At 39.8% G+C, this 25,931-nt stretch overlaps 1 protein-coding gene across 5 annotated transcripts in view; it reads left to right on the forward strand.

The window, feature by feature from the left end:
- The first annotated feature begins 12,735 nt into the window (after positions 1 to 12,735).
- Positions 12,736 to 25,931, forward strand: part of LOC118399721 (nuclear factor of activated T-cells, cytoplasmic 2-like) — a 44,671-nt gene continuing 31,475 nt past the window's right edge. For all 5 annotated transcript variants that reach the window (XM_052474038.1, XM_052474039.1, XM_052474035.1 and 2 more), the window contains exon 1: positions 12,736 to 13,005. In XM_052474038.1, the coding sequence (XP_052329998.1) occupies positions 12,867 to 13,005 (139 nt within the window). In that variant the 5' untranslated portion in view covers positions 12,736 to 12,866. The remainder of the gene's footprint in view (positions 13,006 to 25,931) is intronic.

Here is a 25,931-nt window from a genome sequence, read left to right on the forward strand (position 1 = left end):
GTATTAGTCCCAGTGTTATGACATCTGGTGTACTGTGTATTAGTCCCAGTGTAATGACATCTGGTGTAATGTGTATTAGTCCCAGTGTTATGACATCTGGTGTACTGTGTATTAGTCCTTACTGTGTATTAGTCCCAGTGTTATGATAACTGGTGTACTGTGTATTAGTCCCAGTGTTATGACATCTGGTGTACTGTGTATTAGTCCCAGTGTAATGACATCTGGTGTAATGTGTATTAGTCCCAGTGTTATGACATCTGGTGTACTGTGTATTAGTCCCAGTGTTATGACATCTGGTGTACTGTGTATTAGTCCCAGTGTAATGACATCTGGTGTAATGTGTATTAGTCCCAGTGTTATGACATCTGGTGTACTGTGTATTAGTCCTTACTGTGTATTAGTCCCAGTGTTATGATAACTGGTGTACTGTGTATTAGTCCCAGTGTTATGACATCTGGTGTACTGTGTATTAGTCCCAGTGTAATGACATCTGGTGTAATGTGTATTAGTCCCAGTGTTATGACATCTGGTGTACTGTGTACTAGTACAGTGTTATGACATCTGGTGTACTGTGTATTAGTCCCAGTGTTATGACATCTGGTGTACTGTGTACTGGTACAGTGTTATGACATCTGGTGTACTCTGTATTAGTCCCAGTGTTATGACAACGGGTGTACTGTGTATTAGTCCCAGTGTTATGACAACGGGTGTACTGTGTATTAGTCCCAGTGTTATGACATCTGGTGTACTGTGTATTAGTCCCAGTGTTATGACATCTGGTGTACTGTGAAATAGTCCCAATGTTATGACATCTGGTGTATTCTGTATTAGTCCCAGTGTTATGACATCTGGTGTACTGTGTACTAGTACAGTGTTATGACATCTGGTGTAATGTGTATTAGTCCCAGTGTTATGACAACTGGTTTACTGTGTATTAGTCCTTACTGTGTATTAGTCCTTACTGTGTATTAGTCCCAGTGTTATGACAACTGGTGTACTGTGTATTAGTCCTTACTGTGTATTAGTCCTTACTGTGTATTAGTCCCAGTGTTATGACATCTGGTGTAATGTGTATTAGTCCCAGTGTTATGACAACTGGTTTACTGTGTATTAGTCCTGACTGTGTATTAGTCCTTACTGTGTATTAGTCCCAGTGTTATGACATCTAGTGTACTGTGTATTAGTCCCAGTGTTATGACATCTGGTGTACTGTGTATTAGTCCCAGTGTTATGACATCTGGTGTACTGTGTATTAGTCCCAGTGTTATGACATCTGGTGTACTGTGTATTAGTCCCAGTGTTATGACATCTGGTGTACTGTGTATTAGTCCCAGTGTTATGACATCTGGTGTACTGTGTATTAGTCCAGTGTTATGACAACTGGTGTACTGTGTATTAGTCCCAATGTTATGACAACTGGTTATACTGTGTATTAGTCCAGTGTTATGACAACTGGTGAACTGTGTATTAGTCCCAGTGTTATGACAACTAGTGTACTGTATATTAGTCCCAGTGTTATGACAACTGGTGTACTGTGTATTAGTCCAGTGTTATGGCAACTGGTGTACTGTGTATTAGTCCATTGTTATGGCAACTGGTGTACTGTGTATTAGTCCCAGTGTTATGACAACTGGTGTACTGTGTATTAGTCCCAGTGTTATGACAACTGGTGTACTGTGTATTAGTCCCAATGTTATGACAACTGGTTATACTGTGTATTAGTCCAGTGTTATGACAACTGGTGTACTGTGTATTAGTCTCAGTGTTATGACAACTGGTGTACTGTGTATTAGTCCCAATGTTATGACAACTGGTTATACTGTGTATTAGTCCAGTGTTATGACAACTGGTGTACTGTGTATTAGTCCAGTGTTATGGCAACTGGTGTACTGTGTATTAGTCCCAGTGTTATGACAACTGGTGTACTGTGTATTAGTCCCAGTGTTATGACAACTGGTGTACTGTGTATTAGTCCAGTGTTATGACATCTGGTGTACTGTGTATTAGTCCAGTGTTATGACAACTGGTATACTGTGTATTAGTCCAGTGTTATGACATCTGGTGTACTGTGTATTAGTCCTAGTGTTATGACAACTGGTGTACTGTGTATTAGTCCAGTGTTATGACAACTGGTGTCCTATGTATTAGTCCCAGTGTTATGACAACTGGTGTACTGTGTATTAGTCCAGTGTTATGACATCTGGTGTACTGTGTATTAGTCCTAGTGTTATGACAACTGGTGTACTGTGTATTAGTCCAGTGTTATGACAACTGGTGTCCTATGTATTAGTCCCAGTGTTATGACAACTGGTGTACTGTGTATTAGTCCCAGTGTTATGACAACTGGTATACTGTGTATTAGTCCTAGTGTTATGACAACTGGTGTCCTATGTATTAGTCGCAGTGTTATGACAACTGGTGTCCTATGTATTAGTCCCAGTGTTATGACAACTGGTGTACTGTAGTAGTCCCAGTGTTATGACATCTGGTGTACTTTGTATTAGTCTCAGTGTTATGACAACGGGTGTACTGTGTATTAGTCCCAGTGTTATGACAACGGGTGTACTGTGTATTAGTCCCAGTGTTATGACATCTGGTGTACTGTGTACTAGTACAGTGTTATGACATCTGGTGTACTGTGTATTAGTCCCAGTTTTATGACATCTGGTGTACTGTGAAATAGTCCCAATGTTATGACATCTGGTGTATTCTGTATTAGTCCCAGTGTTATGACATCTGGTGTACTGTGTACTAGTACAGTGTTATGACATCTGGTGTAATGTGTATTAGTCCCAGTGTTATGACAACTGGTTTACTGTGTATTAGTCCTTACTGTGTATTAGTCCTTACTGTGTATTAGTCCCAGTGTTATGACAACTGGTGTACTGTGTATTAGTCCTTACTGTGTATTAGTCCTTACTGTGTATTAGTCCCAGTGTTATGACAACTGGTGTACTGTGTATTAGTCCTTACTGTGTATTAGTCCTTACTGTGTATTAGTCCCAGTGTTATGACATCTGGTGTAATGTGTATTAGTCCCAGTGTTATGACAACTGGTTTACTGTGTATTAGTCCTGACTGTGTATTAGTCCTTACTGTGTATTAGTCCCAGTGTTATGACATCTGGTTTAATGTGTATTAGTCCCAGTGTTATGACAACTGGTGTACTGTGTATTAGTCCCAGTGTTATGACATCTAGTGTACTGTGTATTAGTCCCAGTGTTATGACATCTGGTGTACTGTGTATTAGTCCCAGTGTTATGACATCTGGTGTACTGTGTATTAGTACCAGTGTTATGACATCTGGTGTACTGTGTATTAGTCCCAGTGTTATGACATCTGGTGTACTGTGTATTAGTCCCAGTGTTATGACATCTGGTGTACTGTGTATTAGTCCAGTGTTATGACAACTGGTGTACTGTGTATTAGTCCCAATGTTATGACAACTGGTTATACTGTGTATTAGTCCAGTGTTATGACAACTGGTGTACTGTGTATTAGTCCCAGTGTTATTACAACTAGTGTACTGTATATTAGTCCCAGTGTTATGACAACTGGTGTACTGTGTATTAGTCCAGTGTTATGGCAACTGGTGTACTGTGTATTAGTCCATTGTTATGGCAACTGGTGTACTGTGTATTAGTCCCAGTGTTATGGCAACTGGTGTACTGTGTATTAGTCCCAGTGTTATGACAACTGGTGTACTGTGTATTAGTCCCAGTGTTATGACAACTGGTGTACTGTGTATTAGTCCCAATGTTATGACAACTGGTTATACTGTGTATTAGTCCAGTGTTATGACAACTGGTGTACTGTGTATTAGTCCCAGTGTTATGACAACTGGTGTACTGTGTATTAGTCCCAGTGTTATGACAACTGGTGTACTGTGTATTAGTCCAGTGTTATGACATCTGGTGTACTGTGTATTAGTCCAGTGTTATGACAACTGGTGTCCTATGTATTAGTCCCAGTGTTATGACAACTGGTGTACTGTGTATTAGTCCAGTGTTATGACATCTGGTGTACTGTGTATTAGTCCTAGTGTTATGACAACTGGTGTACTGTGTATTAGTCCAGTGTTATGACATCTGGTGTACTGTGTATTAGTCCCAGTGTTATGACAACTGGTGTACTGTGTATTAGTCCAGTGTTATGACAACTGGTGTCCTATGTATTAGTCCAGTGTTATGACAACTGGTGTCCTATGTATTAGTCCCAGTGTTATGACAACTGGTGTACTGTGTATTAGTCCAGTGTTATGACATCTGGTGTACTGTGTATTAGTCCTAGTGTTATGACAACTGGTGTACTGTGTATTAGTCCAGTGTTATGACATCTGGTGTACTGTGTATTAGTCCCAGTGTTATGACAACTGGTGTACTGTGTATTAGTCCAGTGTTATGACAACTGGTGTCCTATGTATTAGTCCCAGTGTTATGACAACTGGTGTACTGTGTATTAGTCCCAGTGTTATGACAACTGGTATACTGTGTATTAGTCCTAGTGTTATGACAACTGGTATACTGTGAATTAGTCCCAGTGTTATGACAACTGGTGTCCTATGTATTAGTCCTAGTGTTATGACAACTGGTGTCCTATGTATTAGTCCCAGTGTTATGACAACTGGTGTCCTATGTATTAGTCCCAGTGTTATGACAACTGGTGTACTGTAGTAGTCCCAGTGTTATGACAACTGGTGTCCTATGTATTAGTCCCAGTGTTATGACAACTGGTGTACTGTGTATTAGTCCCAGTGTTATGACAACTGGTGTACTGTATTAGTCCCAGTGTTATGACAACTGGTGTACTGTGTATTAGTCCAGTGTTATGACATCTGGTGTACTGTGTATTAGTCCAGTGTTATGACATCTGGTGTACTGTGTATTAGTCCTAGTGTTATGACAACTGGTGTACTGTGTATTAGTCCAGTGTTATGACATCTGGTGTACTGTGTATTAGTCCCAGTGTTATGACAACTGGTGTACTGTGTATTAGTCCAGTGTTATGACAACTGGTGTCCTATGTATTAGTCCCAGTGTTATGACAACTGGTGTACTGTGTATTAGTCCCAGTGTTATGACAACTTGTATACTGTGTATTAGTCCTAGTGTTATGACAACTGGTATACTGTGTATTAGTCCCAGTGTTATGACAACTGGTGTCCTATGTATTAGTCCTAGTGTTATGACAACTGGTGTCCTATGTATTAGTCCCAGTGTTATGACAACTGGTGTCCTATGTATTAGTCCCAGTGTTATGACACACTGGTGTACAGTAGTAGTCCCAGTGTTATGACAACTGGTGTCCTATGTATTAGTCCCAGTGTTATGACAACTGGTGTACTGTGTATTAGTCCCAGTGTTATGACACACTGGTGTACAGTGTATTAGTCCCAGTGTTATGACAACTGGTGTACTGTGTATTAGTCCAGTGTTATGACATCTGGTATACTGTGTATTAGTCCCAGTGTTATGACAACTGGTGTCCTCAGGTTTATTAGTCCTAGTGTTATGACAACTGGTGTCCTATGTATTAGTCCCAGTGTTATGACAACTGGTGTCCTATGTATTAGTCCCAGTGTTATGACAACTGGTGTACTGTAGTAGTCCCACAAATACATTTTACATAATGTTATGACAACTGGTGTCCTATGTATTTAGTCCCAGTGTTATGACAACTGGTGTACTGTGTATTAGTCCCAGTGTTATGACAACTGGTGTACTGTATTAGTCCCAGTGTTATGACAACTGGTGTACTGTGTATTAGTCCAGTGTTATGACATCTGGTGTACTGTGTATTAGTCCCAGTGTTATGACAACTGGTGTACCTGTGTATTAGTCCCAGTGTTATGACAACTGGTGTCCTATGTATTAGTCCCAGTGTTATGACAACTGGTGTACTGTGTAACATATTGCTAGCTTACTCTTCTCAATGAGCTGTGTGTTCAGATTCTTCAATGATATGTGTTTGGAGTCTCGTTCATAAAGAGTTCAAATTTAATAAAGCAGCCACAAAAAGACAAAAAGTGATGGACAAATATGACCAGATAATTTCTGTCACTCACTCGGTGAACAACATTCCTTGGAGTGTACAGTAATAATCTCAGGTTTAATTGGTGGAGATCATTTCTGTCACTCACTCGGTGAACAACATTCCTTGGAGTGTACAGTAATAATCTCAGGTTTAATTGGGGGAGATCATTTCTGTCACTCACTCGGTGAACAACATTCCTTGATGTGTACAGTAATAATCTCAGGTTTAACATTTACATTTTACATTTAAGTCATTTAGCAGACGCTCTTATCCAGGAAACAGAAAGGCGTCAAAGTATTTTTTCATTAATATTCTTTCTGAATTTAAAAGTGATCTTAGAAGTAATCATCAAGTTTTTTGTTGTTGCTGGTAACGTAACAGATTACAGTTATATTCAGGGGGTAGTCCGATTACATGTAACTGATTACAGAGTTGGGGAGTAATCAGTAATCAGTAATCAGTTACTCCCCAACCCTTTATGAGGGTACGTGTGTTTACTTATACAGTACCAGACAAAAGTTTGGGCACACCTACTCATTCAAGGGTTTTTCTTTATTTTGTACTATTTTCTACATTGTAAAATAATACTGAAGAAATCAAAACTATCAAATAACACATATGGAATCAGGTAGTAACCAAAAAAGTGTTAAGAAATTACAAATACATTTTACACTTTAAATTCTTCAAAGCTTTGCACACACTTGGCATTCTCTCAACCAGCTGCATGAGGTAGTCACCTGGCATGCATTTCAATTAACAGGTGTGCCATGTAAAAAGTTAATTTGTGTAATTTATTTATTTCTTAATGCGTTTGAGACAATCCGTGGTGTTGTGACAAATTAGGGCGGGGAAACAAAATATATCCTTATTTGGTAAAAGACCACGTCCATATTATGGCAAGAACAGCTCGAATAAGCAAAGAGAAATGACAGTCCATCATTACTTTAAGACATGAAGGTCAGTCAATCTGGAAAATGTAAGAGGACCACCACAGGAAAGGAAGACCCAGAGTGCTAAATCAGATGACCTGGTGACCCACAATCACCCGACCTCAACCCAATTGAGATGGTTTGGGGTGAGTTGCACCACAGAGTGAAGGAAAAGCAGCCAACAAGTGCTCAGACTATGTGGGAACTCCTTCAAGACTATTGGAAAGCATTCCAGGTGAAGCTGGTTGAGAGAATGCCAAGAGTGTGCAAAGCTGTCATCAAGGCAAAGGGTGGGTACTTTGTTAGCATAAACACACACCTGTTTTTCTTTAATTCTCCCTGTGTGTCTGCAATCTCCTTTTACAATCTCCTCTGTGACCACTCACAGCACAGGTTGGTTACAACATCTGTCTGACTTTGGTGCCAGAGAATAGGTGATGCCAAGGCTGTGTTGACATAGCAAGCCCTCAGGTCATTCTGTTGATCAGATCAAAATGCGATTTCCTGCTTTTTTAGTGACACTAGCTAGCCGTGACCTAGTTGTTTGTTTTATAGACTACCTCTGACAGGCCACCTCTGCTCAACTCAACACACGCAAATCAAATCAAATCAAATCAAATCTGGATCCCCAATCCCATTGAGCACGTCTGGGACCCGCATTTGAGTTTGGGGAGGGGGGTAATGGAGACACTACTTTGTTATTAGGTCCTGTGTGTGACGGTGATGAGTGTGTGGCTGGGTGGGCGCCAGCACACTGCCCCTAGTTCAGGAGCAATCAGATAAGGGAGGGTGAGGTGGTGCCAGATGTATTCTAGATCCAGAGCAGGAGTACACCCTTTGAAAAAAGGGTTCCAAAAGGGTTCTTTGGCTGTGCCCATAGGACAAGGTTCCCCATCGGCATCACGCACAACAAATATGTCCCCCTAAGTTTTCTGAGCAAAAAAAACAAAAAAGTTATTTTAATTCTGAAAATCTGTTCCAAAGTATTCTCACGCATAACAAAGAGATTTATGTAAACGTATATAAATGTAAGCAAGGTTTTGATGATTATGTTTTAGTCAAATATTATATATTTGCAGTGTACAAATTATGACCATCCGCTCAAGAAAAAATTGTCATGCGGCTGAATCCAAACTCTCACTGTCAACTGTGTTCCTTTTCAGCAAACTAAACATATGTAAATATTTGTATGAACAAGCCCTCAGTCCAGCCTCTCTCAGCCCATTGCAGACAGTCTGAGCACTGATGGAGGGATTATAAGTTCCTGGTGTAACTCAGGCAGTTGTTGTTGCCATCCTGTACCTGTCTCGCAGGTGTGATGTTTGGATGTACCGAAACTGTGCAGGTGTTGTTACATGTGGTCTGCCACTGCGAGGATGATCAGCTGTCTGTCCTGTCTCCCTGTAGCGCTGTCTTAGGCTTCTCACAGTACGGACAATGCAATGCATTGCCCTGGCCACATCTGCAGTCCTCATGCCTCCTTGCTGTCACGCCCTGGTCGAAGTAATGTATGTTTGTCTTCATTCATTTCGTCCGGCCAGGGTGTGACATGGGCTATTGTGGTGCGTTTTTGTCATGGGGTTTTTGTGAGGTGTCTAGCATAGTCTATGGCTGCCTGAGGCGGTTCTCAATCAGAGTCAGGTGATTATCGTTGTCTCTGATTGGGAAACATATTTAGGCAGCCATATTTTTGTAGTATTTCGTGGGTGATTGTTCCTGTCTCTGTGTTAGTTGTCACCAGATAGGCTGTATAGGTTTTCACGTTCCGTTTGTTGTTTTTGTATTGTTCGTGTTTTTTTCCTTCATTAAAGATGTATCGAACTAACCACGCTGCATTTTGGTCCGACTCTCCTTTGACGGAAGAAAGCGGTAACACTTGCAGCATGCCTAAGGCACATTCACGCAAATGAGCAGGGACCCGGGGTGTTTTTCAGAGTCAGTAGGAAGGCCTCTTTCGTGTCCTAACTTTTCATAACTGTGACCTTAATTGCCTACCGTCTGTAAACTGTAAGTGTCTTAATGACCGCTCCACAGGTGCATGTTCATTAATTGTTCATGGTTCATTGAACAAGCATGGGAAACAGTGTTTAAACCCTTTATAATGAAGATCTGTGAAGTTATTTGGAATTTTACAAATGATCTTTGAAAGACAGGGTCCTGAAAAAGTGCTATTTCTTTTTTTGCTGAATTTAGTTGAAGATCCCTGTCATAGGATAACCGTTTTTGCTTCCAGGTAGAACACTTTTGCATTAAATATAGACCCCTCTGTGTAAAGGGTTCTACATGGAACTCAAAAGGTTCTACCTGGATCCAAAAAAGTTCTACCTGGAACCGAAAAGGCTTCTTCAAAGGGTTACCCTATTCGGACAGCCGAAGAACCATGGTATCAGGTTCTACATAGCACCTTTTTTTCTAAGAGCGTCGTCATCCTCTATGTTCCCCAATAGGAAAGTGTTGTTATGCGTCATTTGTGTCAATTGCTAACTAACTAGACTATCACTAGTTATCAAATATCAAACCAGAACAGGGTTAACTTTGGAAAATACTGTCTCATTTAATAAAACAAGCATTGGGACCGCAGGCCGGTAGTTTGAGACCCTCTGATCTAGGCTAAGGATAGTTAACTAGGCTAATGGTGTGTTCAGATGGTTCATGGGATTTCGTCTCTACCAGTCGATGAAGTGATAACTACCACATAAATGTATTCGAGTGAATTTGAATTCAGAACAACTCTTCAACAAATGTGATTTGAACTAAGCTACCTAATAAGAAGTTAATTTGCTTGCATTGACAATTTGTCAAATCATATTTTAGCAGACGCTCTTATCCAGAGCGACTTACAGAATCAATTAGGGTTAAATGCCTTGCTTAAGTGCACATTGGCCGATTATTCACCTAGTTGGCTCGGGGATTTGAACCAATGCTCTTTTGGTTACTGGCCCAACGCACTTAACCGCTAGACGAGCTGCTGCCCATATAGACCATATGGGTCAAACTAGTTAGTTCGATACATCTTTAATGAAGAAAAAAAAAACACGAACAATACAAAAACAACAAACGTAACGTGAAAACCTATACAGCCTATCTGGCGACTACAAATAGCCATCACTAGCCGACTTCCACCCAGTTACGCAATCCTGCACCTTAGAGGCTGCTGTGCTATACACATAGAATTGGAATCACCTACCACTATAATACTTGAATACTAGTCACTTTAATAATGTTTACATACTGCTTTACTCATCTAGCATCTACCAAATACTAATTGAGTGTATGTAAACTTCTGACAAACTGGGAATGTGATTAAATAGTTTTAAGCTGAAATAAATCATTCTCTCTACTATTATTCTGACATTTCACATTCTTAAAATAAGGTGGTGATCTTAACTGACCACAGGGAATTTTTACTGGGATTAAATGTCAGAAATTGTGAAAAACTGAGTTTAACTATATTTGGCTAAGGTGTATATAAACTTCTGACTTCAACTCTATATACTGTATTCTATTCTACTGTATTTTTGTCATTGCTTTACATATTTCTTAATTTCATTATTTTATTTTTAGATTTGTGTGTATTTCTGTCAATTGTTGGATACTACAGAACTGTTGGAGCCAGGAACACAAGCATTTTGCTACAGCCTGCTAAATAACATCTGCTAAATATGCGTATGTGACCAATACAATAAGATTTGATTTATAGCAGGGTTGATCTCTGAGTTTACAGAAGAGGCTCAAATGACCATCCCATGTCCAACTGGCCGCCCGTGTAGCTGGCTACCGTCCCAGGGGGCAGTGGGGCCATGGAGTGACTGACCTCCTATAGGTATTACACATTGATGTGTTATCATCGCTGATGGTTCACTGCTCGCTGCGTAATCACGGCAGCAAGGACACTGTCTCTTGAACCTATTTTGTGTACTGTATTACTATTTAGACTTTGTAGCCATAAACTTGTTATTCCGCAGCGACCATGGATGACACATACCTGCAAAACAAACCCAGGGTGGGATATTTGAGTTTTGACATCTTAATTGGTCACCTTGATAGGATCCGGTTATTGTAAGGTTAATGGCATGACAAATGGGTCAGTTTTTGTGCAATCTACACTGTAGTGGGTCCTGGTGAAAACATGAATATATACTGTGGTGGGTCCTGGTAAAGACATTCCTACACTGTGGTGGGTGCTGGTGAAAACATGAATCTATACTGTGGTGGATCCTGGTGAAAACATGAATCTATACTGTGGTGGGTCCAGGTGAAAACATGAATCTAGTATACACTGTGGTGGGTCCTGGTGAAGACATTAATCTACACTGTGATGGGTCCAGGTGAAGACATTAATCTAGTATACACTGTGGTGGGTCCCGGTGAAGACATGAATCTAGTATACACTGTGGTGGGTCCAGGTGAAGACATGAATCTACACTGTGGTGGGTCCTGGTGAAGACATGAATCTACTCTGTGGTGGGTCCTGGTGAAGACATGAATCTACTCTGTGGTGGGTCCAGGTGATGACATGAATCTACACTGTGGTGGGTCCTGGTGTGTGTGTGTGTGTGTGTGTGTGTGTGTGTGTGTGTGTGTGTGTGTGTGTGTGTGTGTGTGTGTGTGTGTGTGTGTGTGTGTGTGTGTGTGTGTGTGTGTGTGTGTGTGTGTGTGTGTGTGCGTGCGTGCGTGCGTGCGTGTGTGTGTGTGTGTGTGTGTGTGTGTGTGTGCGTGCGTGCATGCATGCATGCATGCGTGTGTGTGTGTTTGTCATCTGATGATCCCTGTCAGGGTATCTTGTCATGTGATAATAGCTTCTCATGTCGTCTGAAACTCGAGTCATTATTCCTCCTACTGGTTAAAGGGCTGCTACCCATGCAGGGCCGTATTCATAAAATATCTCAGAGTGAAGTTTTGGGGCTGATCTACAAAACTAGAGTCATTATGCCTCCTACTGGTTACAGGGCTGCTCGCCTGTGCCGGGCGATATTCATAAAATGTCATAAAGATTTGCCTTTTTAGCACAAGATTAGATGGGCAACGGGCACCTGATCCCAGATCAGCACCCCTATTCTGTGATGCTTCATGAATACGGGCCCTGGCTCAAAATAATACAATTTGGATTTTACATTCAAAGTATCCTTTGCCCCAAATGACAGATTCCACTCAATACATTTTGTCTGTTGGGTAGGCTTCGTGTAACAGTAGCACCACCCAATGGATTAGTGGCCTATTCATTCCACTTGTGACAGAAATCCGCCAAGTCACTAATACTATATTATGTTAACATGCTTCCAAAATTATACATCGTTTGTCCGGCTCAGTCAATTCTACAATTATTTTTGAAATATATATATATATTTCAAAAATAATATAATATATATATATACAGAACAAGTTCTTATTTACATTTTTTTTAAATATATATATATATATATATATATATATATATTTCAAAAATAATTGTTGTTCCAGTGCCTTAGACCGCTGCGCCACTCGTTAGCCTTATAACAGTGAAGTATGGCTTTGTTGCACCTTAAAAACAAAATGCAGTGTCCTTTTCTGTTTTTGTTCTCATTTCTGTTTCCTGTCTCTGTTACTTTATTGAGCAACAATCCAAATATATCATCTACATTTGCAGACTCAAAACATTTGATACAAAATTACCCGACAGACACAGTTACATCATCACCACAGAATCACCCGCCTCACTAGACTATGCAACAGAATAGAAACAGGAAGCAATATCGACAGCCTTCTTTTTATGTGGCTGTCATATTTCATTTGAACCATTAGACTTCCGTTGTTGCAATTGCCTGAAGTTAATACAGAATCGTCGTGAAAATCCTAAAGTATAGCCTAACATCAGCTGTTGTTTTGTCTCTCTTTTCATTTTGATAAATAATTTACGTGTTTAAGATGACTTCCATCTACAAAGACAATGACCAACATTCTTTGGAGCTTGTGGAAGATCTTGGTCAAGATAACAGTCAAGAGGAGTTGGACTTTTCTTACCTGTTTTTGTACAACCCATCTGACGACTTTCGCGTGATTGAAGGTAAGAGCATCTTCCTGAAGTGCCGTCAAAGGCAATCAATCAATAACGTATGTTTAAATAGGAGTTTACAACAATTAGATGTTTATTCAGGATAACAAAAATAACCAAGGTAGCCTAATCACATAATCAGATGTTGTACACTAGCCTACTCAGAAAAGATAGAAGAGTTTAGAATATTCACATGAAAATCTGTCGCCGAAAGACTCAGGTCGTCCAGCGTCTCGTTGATTATGCCTGCACATCATGGTTTACCAGGAGCGCCAAACATCTAAATAGAAAAGAAAGCTATCAGCCAATGAAGCTTTTAAGAATTGTAGTTAAAGTACTTATCTGGAGTTTGAGCATTTTCTTCGTCTCTATCTCTGTAACGTGTCTATATCTATGTAATTGTAAGCGTATATATGTAAAACAAAAAATAGGGACCACAATGGAAATAAGTCCCAGACCAATAAGTCCCAGACCCAATATATATGTATATATTTTTTGAACTGACAGACATATCAATCAATCGATCAATCCAACTGTGCAGAGCATCTTCCTGGCATGCCGTAAAGAGCAATCAATAATGTATGTTTAAATTGGAGTTTACAACAATTCGATGTTTATTCGTGATTTAAAAAACAAAGGTAGCATACCATATCACATTGTGTACACTAGCCTAGTCAGAAAAGGCTACAGTCACAAACCGAAATGTGATAGAATACATTTCAATAGCTTTGACATGCTGGTCTGTGGTCTCCACTGTTCAAATTCATGCATGGCTTTCTGATTTAGTTAATATTTAGGGACAGATCATAATTTACTGTGAGGGGTGGTCCAAAATGGGGGAGGGTGGTGTGATTTTTTTGGAGGGGGCACAGGGGGGCTAGTGTGTTTGTCCCTAGTTTATTCGCTCTTCTGCTCATATTTTCCCTAAAAACAATGGCTAGGATCAGGTTATTGTAAGGTTAATGGCATGTCAATATTTTGATTTTACCCTAATAAAGTTTAGAATAGTTTGTGAAGGTTTGGTGGCTATTATTAAGCTTTAGCTACTGCAGGCCTATGATATGAAGGCAGGGAGCCCTGGCGCGCCAACTGACTCCAACAGTTGAATTTGAGGTGAGGGAAGACAGTTTCAGGTCTGCCAGAGATTCTCCTATAATCAAACAATATAATGCCTATCTTTAGAAAAATATTTCTGATAGAAAATGAACCAATTACCCTCTTTCTGTACATCTATGTCTGTATAGCAGACACAGTAGACAATCTGACATAAAGAAATGCGTGGTGTGTCGTAGCATGTTACCAGCATCTCTCTCTCTCCTTCTGTCTGGGGCCTAAACTTCTCTTCCTTTATATACTTATTCATTTATTAAAATGTTCATATCATACAGTGGACACCTAACCCTATAGGCCTATGCATGCAATGCCCCTGACAGCTGAACCGTGAGGTGGACAATTATTGTTTTAGGAAAGTAACCAAAAACTAAATAGAAAAATAGGCTATATAGTTTTGCATATGTTACACATTGAAACACAAGCAATAGTGTGTTTTGTAATTTGTTATAGGCTGTTTTTAAGGACACGTAAAGGTGGCTCAATTGGGCAACGTCCCTTGTTTATTGATGGCGCTGGCTGCCCCAGGGTGGATCTGAATGCATATGGATGTACATTTTTCAAATGTTCGGTAATTTAAAATCTTCGCTGTCATGTTGTCCGCCTCCAAATTTTCCCAAAGGAAACTCTGAAATGGCATATTCTTTTTGGAAGATTTTAGAATATTCACGTGAAAATCTGTCGCCAATTGGATGGAAACCTATAGACCCCCCCCAAAGACTCTGGCAAGTGCACTAGTTCAGTGTCTCTTTGATTATCTTGCACATCATGGTTCACAAGCAGCCCCAAATATCAGCCAAACCAGCTTGTAAGAACTGTACTTAAACTCCCCCCTCAAACTCATCTGGAGCATGTTTTCCTCTCTATCTATGTAATGTGTCTGTATCTATCTAATGTGTCTGTAATGTGTCTGTATCTCTGTAGTGTGTCTGTAATGTGTATCTCTATCTATGTAATGTGTCTGTAATGTGTCTGTATCTCTGTAGTGTGTCTGTAATGTGTATCTCTATCTATGTAATGTGTCTGTAATGTGTATCTCTATCTATGTAATGTGTCTGTAATGTGTCTGTATCTCTGTAGTGTGTCTGTAATGTGTATCTCTATCTATGTAATGTGTCTGTAATGTGTATATCTATGTAATGTGTCTGTATCTATGTAATGTGTCTGTATCTATGTAATGTGTCTGTATCTATGTAATGTGTCTGTATCTCTGTAATGTGTCTGTATCTCTGTAATGTGTCTGTATCTCTGTAATGTGTCTGTATCTATGTAATGTGTCTGTATCTCTGTAATGTGTCTGTATCTATGTAATGTGTCTGTAATGTGTCTGTATCTCTGTAATGTGTCTGTATCTCTGTAATGTGTCTGTATCTCTGTAATGTGTCTGTATCTCTGTAATGTGTCTGTATCTCTGTAATGTGTCTGTAATGTGTCTGTATCTATGTAATGTGTCTGTATCTCTGTAATGTGTCTGTATCTCTGTAATGTGTCTGTATCTATGTAGTGTGTCTGTATCTATGTAATGTGTCTGTATCTCTGTAATGTGTCTGTATCTATGTAGTGTGTCTGTATCTATGTAATGTGTCTGTATCTATGTAATGTGTCTGTATCTCTGTAATGTGTCTGTATCTATGTAGTGTGTCTGTATCTATGTAATGTGTCTGTATCTCTGTAATGTGTCTGTATCTATGTAGTGTGTCTGTATCTCTTTAATGTGTCTGTATCTCTGTAATGTGTCTGTAATGTGTCTGTATTTTTTTTTTTTTTTTTTTTTTTTCACCTTTATTTAACCAGGTAGGCTAGTTGAGAACAAGTTCTCATTTGCAACTGCGACCTGGCCAAGATAAAGCATAGCAGTGTGAACAGACAACAGAGTTACACATGGAGTAAACAATTAGCAAGTCAATAACACAGTAGAAAAAAATGGGCAGTCTATATACAATGTGTGCAAAAGGCATGAGGAGGTAGGCGAATAATACAATTTTGCAGATTAACACTGGAGTGATAAATGATAAGATGGGCATGTACAGGTAGAGATATTGGTGTGCAAAAGAGCAGAAAAGTAAATAAATAAAAACAGTATAAAAACAGTATGGGAATGAGGTAGGTGAAAAAGGGTGAGCTATTTACCTATAGACTATGTACAGCTGCAGCGATCGGTTAGCTGCTCGGATAGCTGATGTTTGAAGTTGGTGAGGGAGATAAAAGTCTCCAACTTCAGCGATTTTTGCAATTCGTTCCAGTCACAGGCAGCAGAGTACTGGAACGAAAGGCGGCCAAATGAGGTGTTGGCTTTAGGGATGATCAGTGAGATACACCTGCTGGAGCGCGTGCTACGGATGGGTGTTGCCATCGTGACCAGTGAACTGAGATAAGGCGGAGCTTTACCTAGCATGGACTTGTAAATGACCTGGAGCCAGTGGGTCTGGCGACGAATATGTAGTGAGGGCCAGCCGACTAGAGCATACAAGTCGCAGTGGTGGGTGGTATAAGGTGCTTTAGTGACAAAACGGATGGCACTGTGATAGACTGCATCCAGTTTGCTGAGTAGAGTGTTGGAAGCCATTTTGTAGATGACATCGCCGAAGTCGAGGATCGGTAGGATAGTCAGTTTTACTAGGGTAAGCTTGGCAGCGTGAGTGAAGGAGGCTTTGTTGCGGAATAGAAAGCCGACTCTGGATTTGATTTTTGATTGGAGATGTTTGATGTGAGTCTGGAAGGAGAGTTTGCAGTCTAGCCAGACACCTAGGTACTTATAGATGTCCACATATTCAAGGTTGGAACCATCCAGGGTGGTGATGCTAGTCGGGCATGCGGGTGCAGGCAGCGATCGGTTGAAAAGCATGCATTTGGTTTTACTCGCGTTTAAGAGCAGTTGGAGGCCACGGAAGGAGTGCTGTATGGCATTGAAGCTCGTTTGGAGGTTTGATAGCACAGTGTCCAATGACGGGCCGAAAGTATATAGAATGGTGTCGTCTGCGTAGAGGTGGATCAGGGAATCGCCCGCAGCAAGAGCAACATCATTGATATATACAGAGAAAAGAGTCGGCCCGAGAATTGAACCCTGTGGCACCCCCATAGAGACTGCCAGAGGACCGGACAGCATGCCCTCTGATTTGACACACTGAACTCTGTCTGCAAAGTAATTGGTGAACCAGGCAAGGCAGTTATCCGAAAAACCGAGGCTGTTGAGTCTGCCGATAAGAATTTGGTGATTGACAGAGTCGAAAGCCTTGGCGAGGTCGATGAAGACGGCTGCACAGTACTGTCTTTTATCGATGGCGGTTATGATATCATTTAGTACCTTGAGTGTGGCTGAGGTGCACCCGTGACCGGCTCGGAAACCAGATTGCACAGCGGAGAAGGTACGGTGGGATTCGAGATGGTCAGTGACCTGTTTGTTGACTTGGCTTTCGAAGACCTTAGATAGGCAGGGCAGGATGGATATAGGTCTATAGCAGTTTGGGTCCAGGGTGTCTCCTCCTTTGAAGAGGGGGATGACTGCGGCAGCTTTCCAATCCTTGGGGATCTCAGACGATATGAAAGAGAGGTTGAACAGGCTGGTAATAGGGGTTGCGACAATGGCGGCAGATAGTTTCAGAAATAGCGGGTCCAGATTGTCAAGCCCAGCTGATTTGTACGGGTCCAGGTTTTGCAGCTCTTTCAGAACATCTGCTATCTGGATTTGGGTAAAGGAGAACCTGGAGAGGCTTGGGTGAGGAACTACGGGGGGCGGAGCTGTTGGCCGAGGTTGGAGTAGCCAGGCGGAAGGCATGGCCAGCCGTTGAGAAGTGCTTATTGAAGTTTTCGATAATCATGGATTTATCGGTGGAGACCGTGTTTCCTAGCCTCAGTGCAGTGGGCAGCTGGGAGGAGGTGCTCTTGTTCTCCATGGACTTCACAGTGTCCCAGAACTTTTTGGAGTTGGAGCTACAGGATGCAAACTTTTGCCTGAAGAAGCTGGCCTTAGCTTTCCTGACTGACTGCGTGTATTGGTTCCTGACTTCCCTGAACAGTTGCATATCACGGGGCTATTCGATGCTATTGCAGTCCGCCACAGGATGTTTTTGTGCTGGTCGAGGGCAGTCAGGTCTGGAGTGAACCAAGGGCTGTATCTGTTCTTGGTTCTGCATTTTTGAACGGAGCATGCTTATCCAAAATGGTGAGGAAGTTACTTTTAAAGAATGACCAGGCATCCTCAACTGACGGGATGAGGTCAATGTCCTTCCAGGATACACGGGCCAGGTCGATTAGAAAGGCCTGCTCACAGAAGTGTTTTAGGGAGCGTTTGACAGTGATGAGGGGTGGTCGTTTGACTGCGGCTCCGTGGCGGATACAGGCGATGAGGCAGTGATCGCTGAGATCCTGGTTGAAGACAGCGGAGGTATATTTGGAGGGCCAGTTGGTCAGGATGACGTCTATGAGGGTGCCCTTGTTTACAGAGTTAGGGTTGTACCTGGTGGGTTCCTTGATGATTTGCGTGAGATTGAGGGCATCTAGCTTAGATTGTAGGACTGCCGGGGTGTTAAGCATATCCCAGTTTAGGTCACCTAACAGGACAAACTCTGAAGCTAGATGGGGGCGATCAATTCACAAATGGTGTCCAGGGCACAGCTGGGAGCTGACGGGGGTCGGTAGCAGGCGGCAACAGTGAGAGACTTGTTTCTGGAGAGAGTAATTTTCAAAATTAGTAGTTCAAACTGTTTGGGTATGGACCTGGAAAGTATGACATTACTTTGCAGGCTATCTCTGCAGTAGACTGCGACTCCGCCCCCTTTGGCAGTTCTATCTTGACGGAAGATGTTATAGTTGGGTATGGAAATCTCTGAATTTTTGGTGGCCTTCCTGAGCCAGGATTCAGACACGGCAAGGACATCAGGGTTAGCAGAGTGTGCTAAAGCAGTGAGTAAAACAAACTTAGGGAGGAGGCTTCTGATGTTGACATGCATAAAACCAAGACTTTTTCGATCACAGAAGTCAACAAATGAGGGTACCTGGGGACATGCAGGGCCTGGGTTTACCTCCACATCACCCGCGGAACAGAGAAGGAGTAGTATGAGGGTGCGGCTAAAGGCTATCAAAACTGGTCGCCTAGAGCGTTGGGGGCAGAGGATAAGAGGAGCAGGTTTCTGGGCATGGTAGAATATATTCAGGGCATAATGCGCAGACAGGGGTATGGTGGGGTGCGGGTACAGCGGAGGTAAGCCCAGGCACTGGGTGATGATGAGAGAGGTTGTATCTCTGGACATGCTGGTTGTAATGGGTGAGGTCACCGCATGTGTGGGGGGTGGGACAAAGGAGGTAACAGGGGTATGCAGAGTGGATCTAGGGGCTCCATTGTGAACTAAAACAATCTATGTAATGTGTCTGTATCTCTGTAATGTGTCTGTAATGTGTCTGTATCTATGTAATGTGTCTGTATCTCTGTAATGTGTCTGTATCTCTGTAATGTGTCTGTATCTATGTAGTGTGTCTGTATCTATGTAATGTGTCTGTATCTCTGTAATGTGTCTGTATCTATGTAGTGTGTCTGTATCTATGTAATGTGTCTGTATCTCTGTAATGTGTCTGTATCTATGTAATGTGTCTGTATCTTTGTAATGTGTCTGTATCTATGTAATGTGTCTGTATCTATGTAATGTGTCTGTATCTATGTAGTGTGTCTGTATCTATGTAATGTGTCTGTATCTCTGTAATGTGTCTGTATCTATGTAATGTGTCTGTATCTTTGTAATGTGTCTGTATCTATGTAATGTGTCTGTATCTTTGTAATGTGTCTGTATCTATGTAATGTGTCTGTATCTATGTAATGTGTCTGTATCTATGTAATGTGTCTGTATCTCTGTAATGTGTCTGTATCTCTGTAATGTGTCTGTATCTATGTAATGTGTCTCTATCTATGTAATGTGTCTGTATCTATGTAATGTGTCTGTAATGTGTCTGTATCTCTGTAATGTGTCTGTATCTCTGTAATGTGTCTGTATCTCTGTAATGTGTCGGTATCTCTGTAATGTGTCTGTATCTATGTAATGTGTCTGTATCTCTGTAATGTGTCTGTATCCCTGTAATGTGTCTGTATCTATGTAATGTGTCTGTATCTATGTAATGTGTCTGTAATGTGTCTGTATCTCTGTAATGTGTCTGTAATGTGTCTGTATCTATGTAATGTGTCTGTATCTATGTAATGTGTCTGTATCTCTGTAATGTGTCTGTATCTATGTAATGTGTCTGTATCTATGTAATGTCTCTGTATCCCTGTAATGTGTCTGTATCTATGTAATGTGTCTGTATCTATGTAATGTCTCTGTATCCCTGTAATGTGTCTGTATCCCTGTAATGTGTCTGTATAATGTGTCTGTATCCCTGTAATGTGTCTGTATCTATGTAATGTGTCTGTATCCCTGTAATGTGTCTGTATCTATGTAATGTGTCTGTATCTATGTAATGTGTCTGTATCTATGTAATGTGTCTGTATCTATGTAATGTGTCTGTATCTCTGTAATGTGTCTGTATCTATGTAATGTGTCTGTATCCCTGTAATGTGTCTGTATCTATGTAATGTGTCTGTATCTATGTAATGTGTCTGTATCTATGTAATGTGTCTGTATCTATGTAATGTGTCTGTATCTATGTAATGTGTCTGTATCTCTGTAATGTGTCTGTATCTATGTAATGTGTCTGTATCTATGTAATGTGTCTGTATCTCTGTAATGTGTCTGTATCTCTGTAATGTGTCTCTATCTATGTAATGTGTCTGTATCTCTGTAATGTGTCTGTATCTCTGTTATGTGTCTGTAATGTCTCTGTAATGTGTCTGTATCTATGTAATGTGTCTGTAATGTGTCTGTATCTATGTAATGTGTCTGTATCTCTGTAATGTGTCTCTATCTCTGTAATGTGTCTGTATCTCTGCAATGTGTCTGTAATGTGTCTGTATCTATGTAATGTGTCTGTATCTCTGTAATGTGTCTGTATCTATGTAATGTGTCTGTATCTATGTAATGTGTCTGTATCTCTGTAATGTGTCTGTATCTATGTAATGTGTCTGTAATGTGTCTGTATCTATGTAATGTGTCTGTATCTGTGTAATGTGTCTGTATCTCTGTAATGTGTCTCTATCTCTGTAATGTGTCTGTATCTCTGCAATGTGTCTGTAATGTGTCTGTATCTATGTAATGTGTCTGTATCTCTGTAATGTGTCTGTATCTATGTAATGTGTCTGTATCTATGTAATGTGTCTGTATCTCTGTAATGTGTCTGTATCTATGTAATGTGTCTGTAATGTGTCTGTATCTATGTAATGTGTCTGTATCTTTGTAATGTGTCTGTATCTATGTAATGTGTCTGTATCGATGTAATGTGTCTGTATCTATGTAATGTGTCTGTATCTCTGTAATGTGTCTGTATCTCTGCAATGTGTCTGTAATGTGTCTGTATCTATGTAATGTGTCTGTATCTCTGTAATGTGTCTGTATCTATGTAATGTGTCTGTATCTATGTAATGTGTCTGTATCTCTGTAATGTGTCTGTATCTATGTAATGTGTCTGTAATGTGTCTGTATCTATGTAATGTGTCTGTATCTGTGTAATGTGTCTGTATCTCTGTAATGTGTCTCTATCTCTGTAATGTGTCTGTATCTCTGCAATGTGTCTGTAATGTGTCTGTATCTATGTAATGTGTCTGTATCTCTGTAATGTGTCTGTATCTCTGTAATGTGTCTGTATCTATGTAATGTGTCTCTATCTATGTAATGTGTCTGTATCTATGTAATGTGTCTGTAATGTGTCTGTATCTCTGTAATGTGTCTGTATCTCTGTAATGTGTCTGTATCTCTGTAATGTGTCGGTATCTCTGTAATGTGTCTGTATCTATGTAATGTGTCTGTATCTCTGTAATGTGTCTGTATCCCTGTAATGTGTCTGTATCTATGTAATGTGTCTGTATCTATGTAATGTGTCTGTAATGTGTCTGTATCTCTGTAATGTGTCTGTAATGTGTCTGTATCTATGTAATGTGTCTGTATCTATGTAATGTGTCTGTATCTCTGTAATGTGTCTGTATCTATGTAATGTGTCTGTATCTATGTAATGTCTCTGTATCCCTGTAATGTGTCTGTATCTATGTAATGTGTCTGTATCTATGTAATGTCTCTGTATCCCTGTAATGTGTCTGTATCCCTGTAATGTGTCTGTATCCCTGTAATGTGTCTGTAATGTGTCTGTATCCCTGTAATGTGTCTGTATCTATGTAATGTGTCTGTATCCCTGTAATGTGTCTGTATCTATGTAATGTGTCTGTATCTATGTAATGTGTCTGTATCTATGTAATGTGTCTGTATCTATGTAATGTGTCTGTATCTCTGTAATGTGTCTGTATCTATGTAATGTGTCTGTATCCCTGTAATGTGTCTGTATCTATGTAATGTGTCTGTATCTATGTAATGTGTCTGTATCTATGTAATGTGTCTGTATCTATGTAATGTGTCTGTATCTATGTAATGTGTCTGTATCTCTGTAATGTGTCTGTATCTATGTAATGTGTCTGTATCTATGTAATGTGTCTGTATCTCTGTAATGTGTCTGTATCTCTGTAATGTGTCTCTATCTATGTAATGTGTCTGTATCTCTGTAATGTGTCTGTATCTCTGTTATGTGTCTGTAATGTCTCTGTAATGTGTCTGTATCTATGTAATGTGTCTGTAATGTGTCTGTATCTATGTAATGTGTCTGTATCTCTGTAATGTGTCTCTATCTCTGTAATGTGTCTGTATCTCTGCAATGTGTCTGTAATGTGTCTGTATCTATGTAATGTGTCTGTATCTCTGTAATGTGTCTGTATCTATGTAATGTGTCTGTATCTATGTAATGTGTCTGTATCTCTGTAATGTGTCTGTATCTATGTAATGTGTCTGTAATGTGTCTGTATCTATGTAATGTGTCTGTATCTGTGTAATGTGTCTGTATCTCTGTAATGTGTCTCTATCTCTGTAATGTGTCTGTATCTCTGCAATGTGTCTGTAATGTGTCTGTATCTATGTAATGTGTCTGTATCTCTGTAATGTGTCTGTATCTATGTAATGTGTCTGTATCTATGTAATGTGTCTGTATCTCTGTAATGTGTCTGTATCTATGTAATGTGTCTGTAATGTGTCTGTATCTATGTAATGTGTCTGTATCTTTGTAATGTGTCTGTATCTATGTAATGTGTCTATATCGATGTAATGTGTCTGTATCTATGTAATGTGTCTGTATCTCTGTAATGTGTCTGTATCTCTGCAATGTGTCTGTAATGTGTCTGTATCTATGTAATGTGTCTGTATCTCTGTAATGTGTCTGTATCTATGTAATGTGTCTGTATCTATGTAATGTGTCTGTATCTCTGTAATGTGTCTGTATCTATGTAATGTGTCTGTAATGTGTCTGTATCTATGTAATGTGTCTGTATCTCTGTAATGTGTCTGTATCTATGTAATGTGTCTGTATCTATGTAATGTGTCTGTATCTCTGTAATGTGTCTGTATCTATGTAATGTGTCTGTAATGTGTCTGTATCTATGTAATGTGTCTGTATCTTTGTAATGTGTCTGTATCTATGTAATGTGTCTGTATCGATGTAATGTGTCTGTATCTATGTAATGTGTCTGTATCTCTGTAATGTGTCTGTATCTCTGTAATGTGTCTGTATCTATGTAATGTGTCTCTATCTATGTAATGTGTCTGTATCTATGTAATGTGTCTGTAATGTGTCTGTATCTCTGTAATGTGTCTGTATCTCTGTAATGTGTCTGTATCTCTGTAATGTGTCGGTATCTCTGTAATGTGTCTGTATCTATGTAATGTGTCTGTATCTCTGTAATGTGTCTGTATCCCTGTAATGTGTCTGTATCTATGTAATGTGTCTGTATCTATGTAATGTGTCTGTAATGTGTCTGTATCTATGTAATGTGTCTGTATCTTTGTAATGTGTCTGTATCTATGTAATGTGTCTATATCGATGTAATGTGTCTGTATCTATGTAATGTGTCTGTATCTCTGTAATGTGTCTGTATCTCTGCAATGTGTCTGTAATGTGTCTGTATCTATGTAATGTGTCTGTATCTCTGTAATGTGTCTGTATCTATGTAATGTGTCTGTATCTATGTAATGTGTCTGTATCTCTGTAATGTGTCTGTATCTATGTAATGTGTCTGTAATGTGTCTGTATCTATGTAATGTGTCTGTATCTGTGTAATGTGTCTGTATCTCTGTAATGTGTCTCTATCTCTGTAATGTGTCTGTATCTCTGCAATGTGTCTGTAATGTGTCTGTATCTATGTAATGTGTCTGTATCTCTGTAATGTGTCTGTATCTATGTAATGTGTCTGTATCTATGTAATGTGTCTGTATCTCTGTAATGTGTCTGTATCTATGTAATGTGTCTGTAATGTGTCTGTATCTATGTAATGTGTCTGTATCTTTGTAATGTGTCTGTATCTATGTAATGTGTCTGTATCGATGTAATGTGTCTGTATCTATGTAATGTGTCTGTATCTCTGTAATGTGTCTGTATCTCTGTAATGTGTCTGTATCTATGTAATGTGTCTCTATCTATGTAATGTGTCTGTATCTATGTAATGTGTCTGTAATGTGTCTGTATCTCTGTAATGTGTCTGTATCTCTGTAATGTGTCTGTATCTCTGTAATGTGTCGGTATCTCTGTAATGTGTCTGTATCTATGTAATGTGTCTGTATCTCTGTAATGTGTCTGTATCCCTGTAATGTGTCTGTATCTATGTAATGTGTCTGTATCTATGTAATGTGTCTGTAATGTGTCTGTATCTCTGTAATGTGTCTGTAATGTGTCTGTACCTATGTAATGTGTCTGTATCTATGTAATGTGTCTGTATCTCTGTAATGTGTCTGTATCTATGTAATGTGTCTGTATCTATGTAATGTCTCTGTATCCCTGTAATGTGTCTGTATCTATGTAATGTGTCTGTATCTATGTAATGTCTCTGTATCCCTGTAATGTGTCTGTATCCCTGTAATGTGTCTGTGTCCCTGTAATGTGTCTGTAATGTGTCTGTATCCCTGTAATGTGTCTGTATCTATGTAATGTGTCTGTATCCCTGTAATGTGTCTGTATCTATGTAATGTGTCTGTATCTATGTAATGTGTCTGTATCTATGTAATGTCTGTATCTATGTAATGTGTCTGTATCTATGTAATGTGTCTGTATCTCTGTAATGTGTCTGTATCTATGTAATGTGTCTGTATCCCTGTAATGTGTCTGTATCTATGTAATGTGTCTGTATCTATGTAATGTGTCTGTATCTATGTAATGTGTCTGTATCTATGTAATGTGTCTGTATCTCTGTAATGTGTCTGTATCTATGTAATGTGTCTGTATCTCTGTAATGTGTCTGTATCTCTGTAATGTGTCTCTATCTATGTAATGTGTCTGTATCTCTGTAATGTGTCTGTATCTCTGTTATGTGTCTGTAATGTCTCTGTAATGTGTCTGTATCTATGTAATGTGTCTGTAATGTGTCTGTATCTATGTAATGTGTCTGTATCTCTGTAATGTGTCTCTATCTCTGTAATGTGTCTGTATCTCTGCAATGTGTCTGTAATGTGTCTGTATCTATGTAATGTGTCTGTATCTCTGTTATGTGTCTGTATCTATGTAATGTGTCTGTATCTATGTAATGTGTCTGTATCTCTGTAATGTGTCTGTATCTATGTAATGTGTCTGTAATGTGTCTGTATCTATGTAATGTGTCTGTATCTGTGTAATGTGTCTGTATCTATGTAATGTGTCTGTAATGTGTCTGTGTCTGTGTAATGTGT

The sequence above is a fragment of the Oncorhynchus keta genome, chromosome 21, assembly GCF_023373465.1.
Source record: "Oncorhynchus keta strain PuntledgeMale-10-30-2019 chromosome 21, Oket_V2, whole genome shotgun sequence".
NCBI lineage: Eukaryota > Metazoa > Chordata > Actinopteri > Salmoniformes > Salmonidae > Oncorhynchus > Oncorhynchus keta.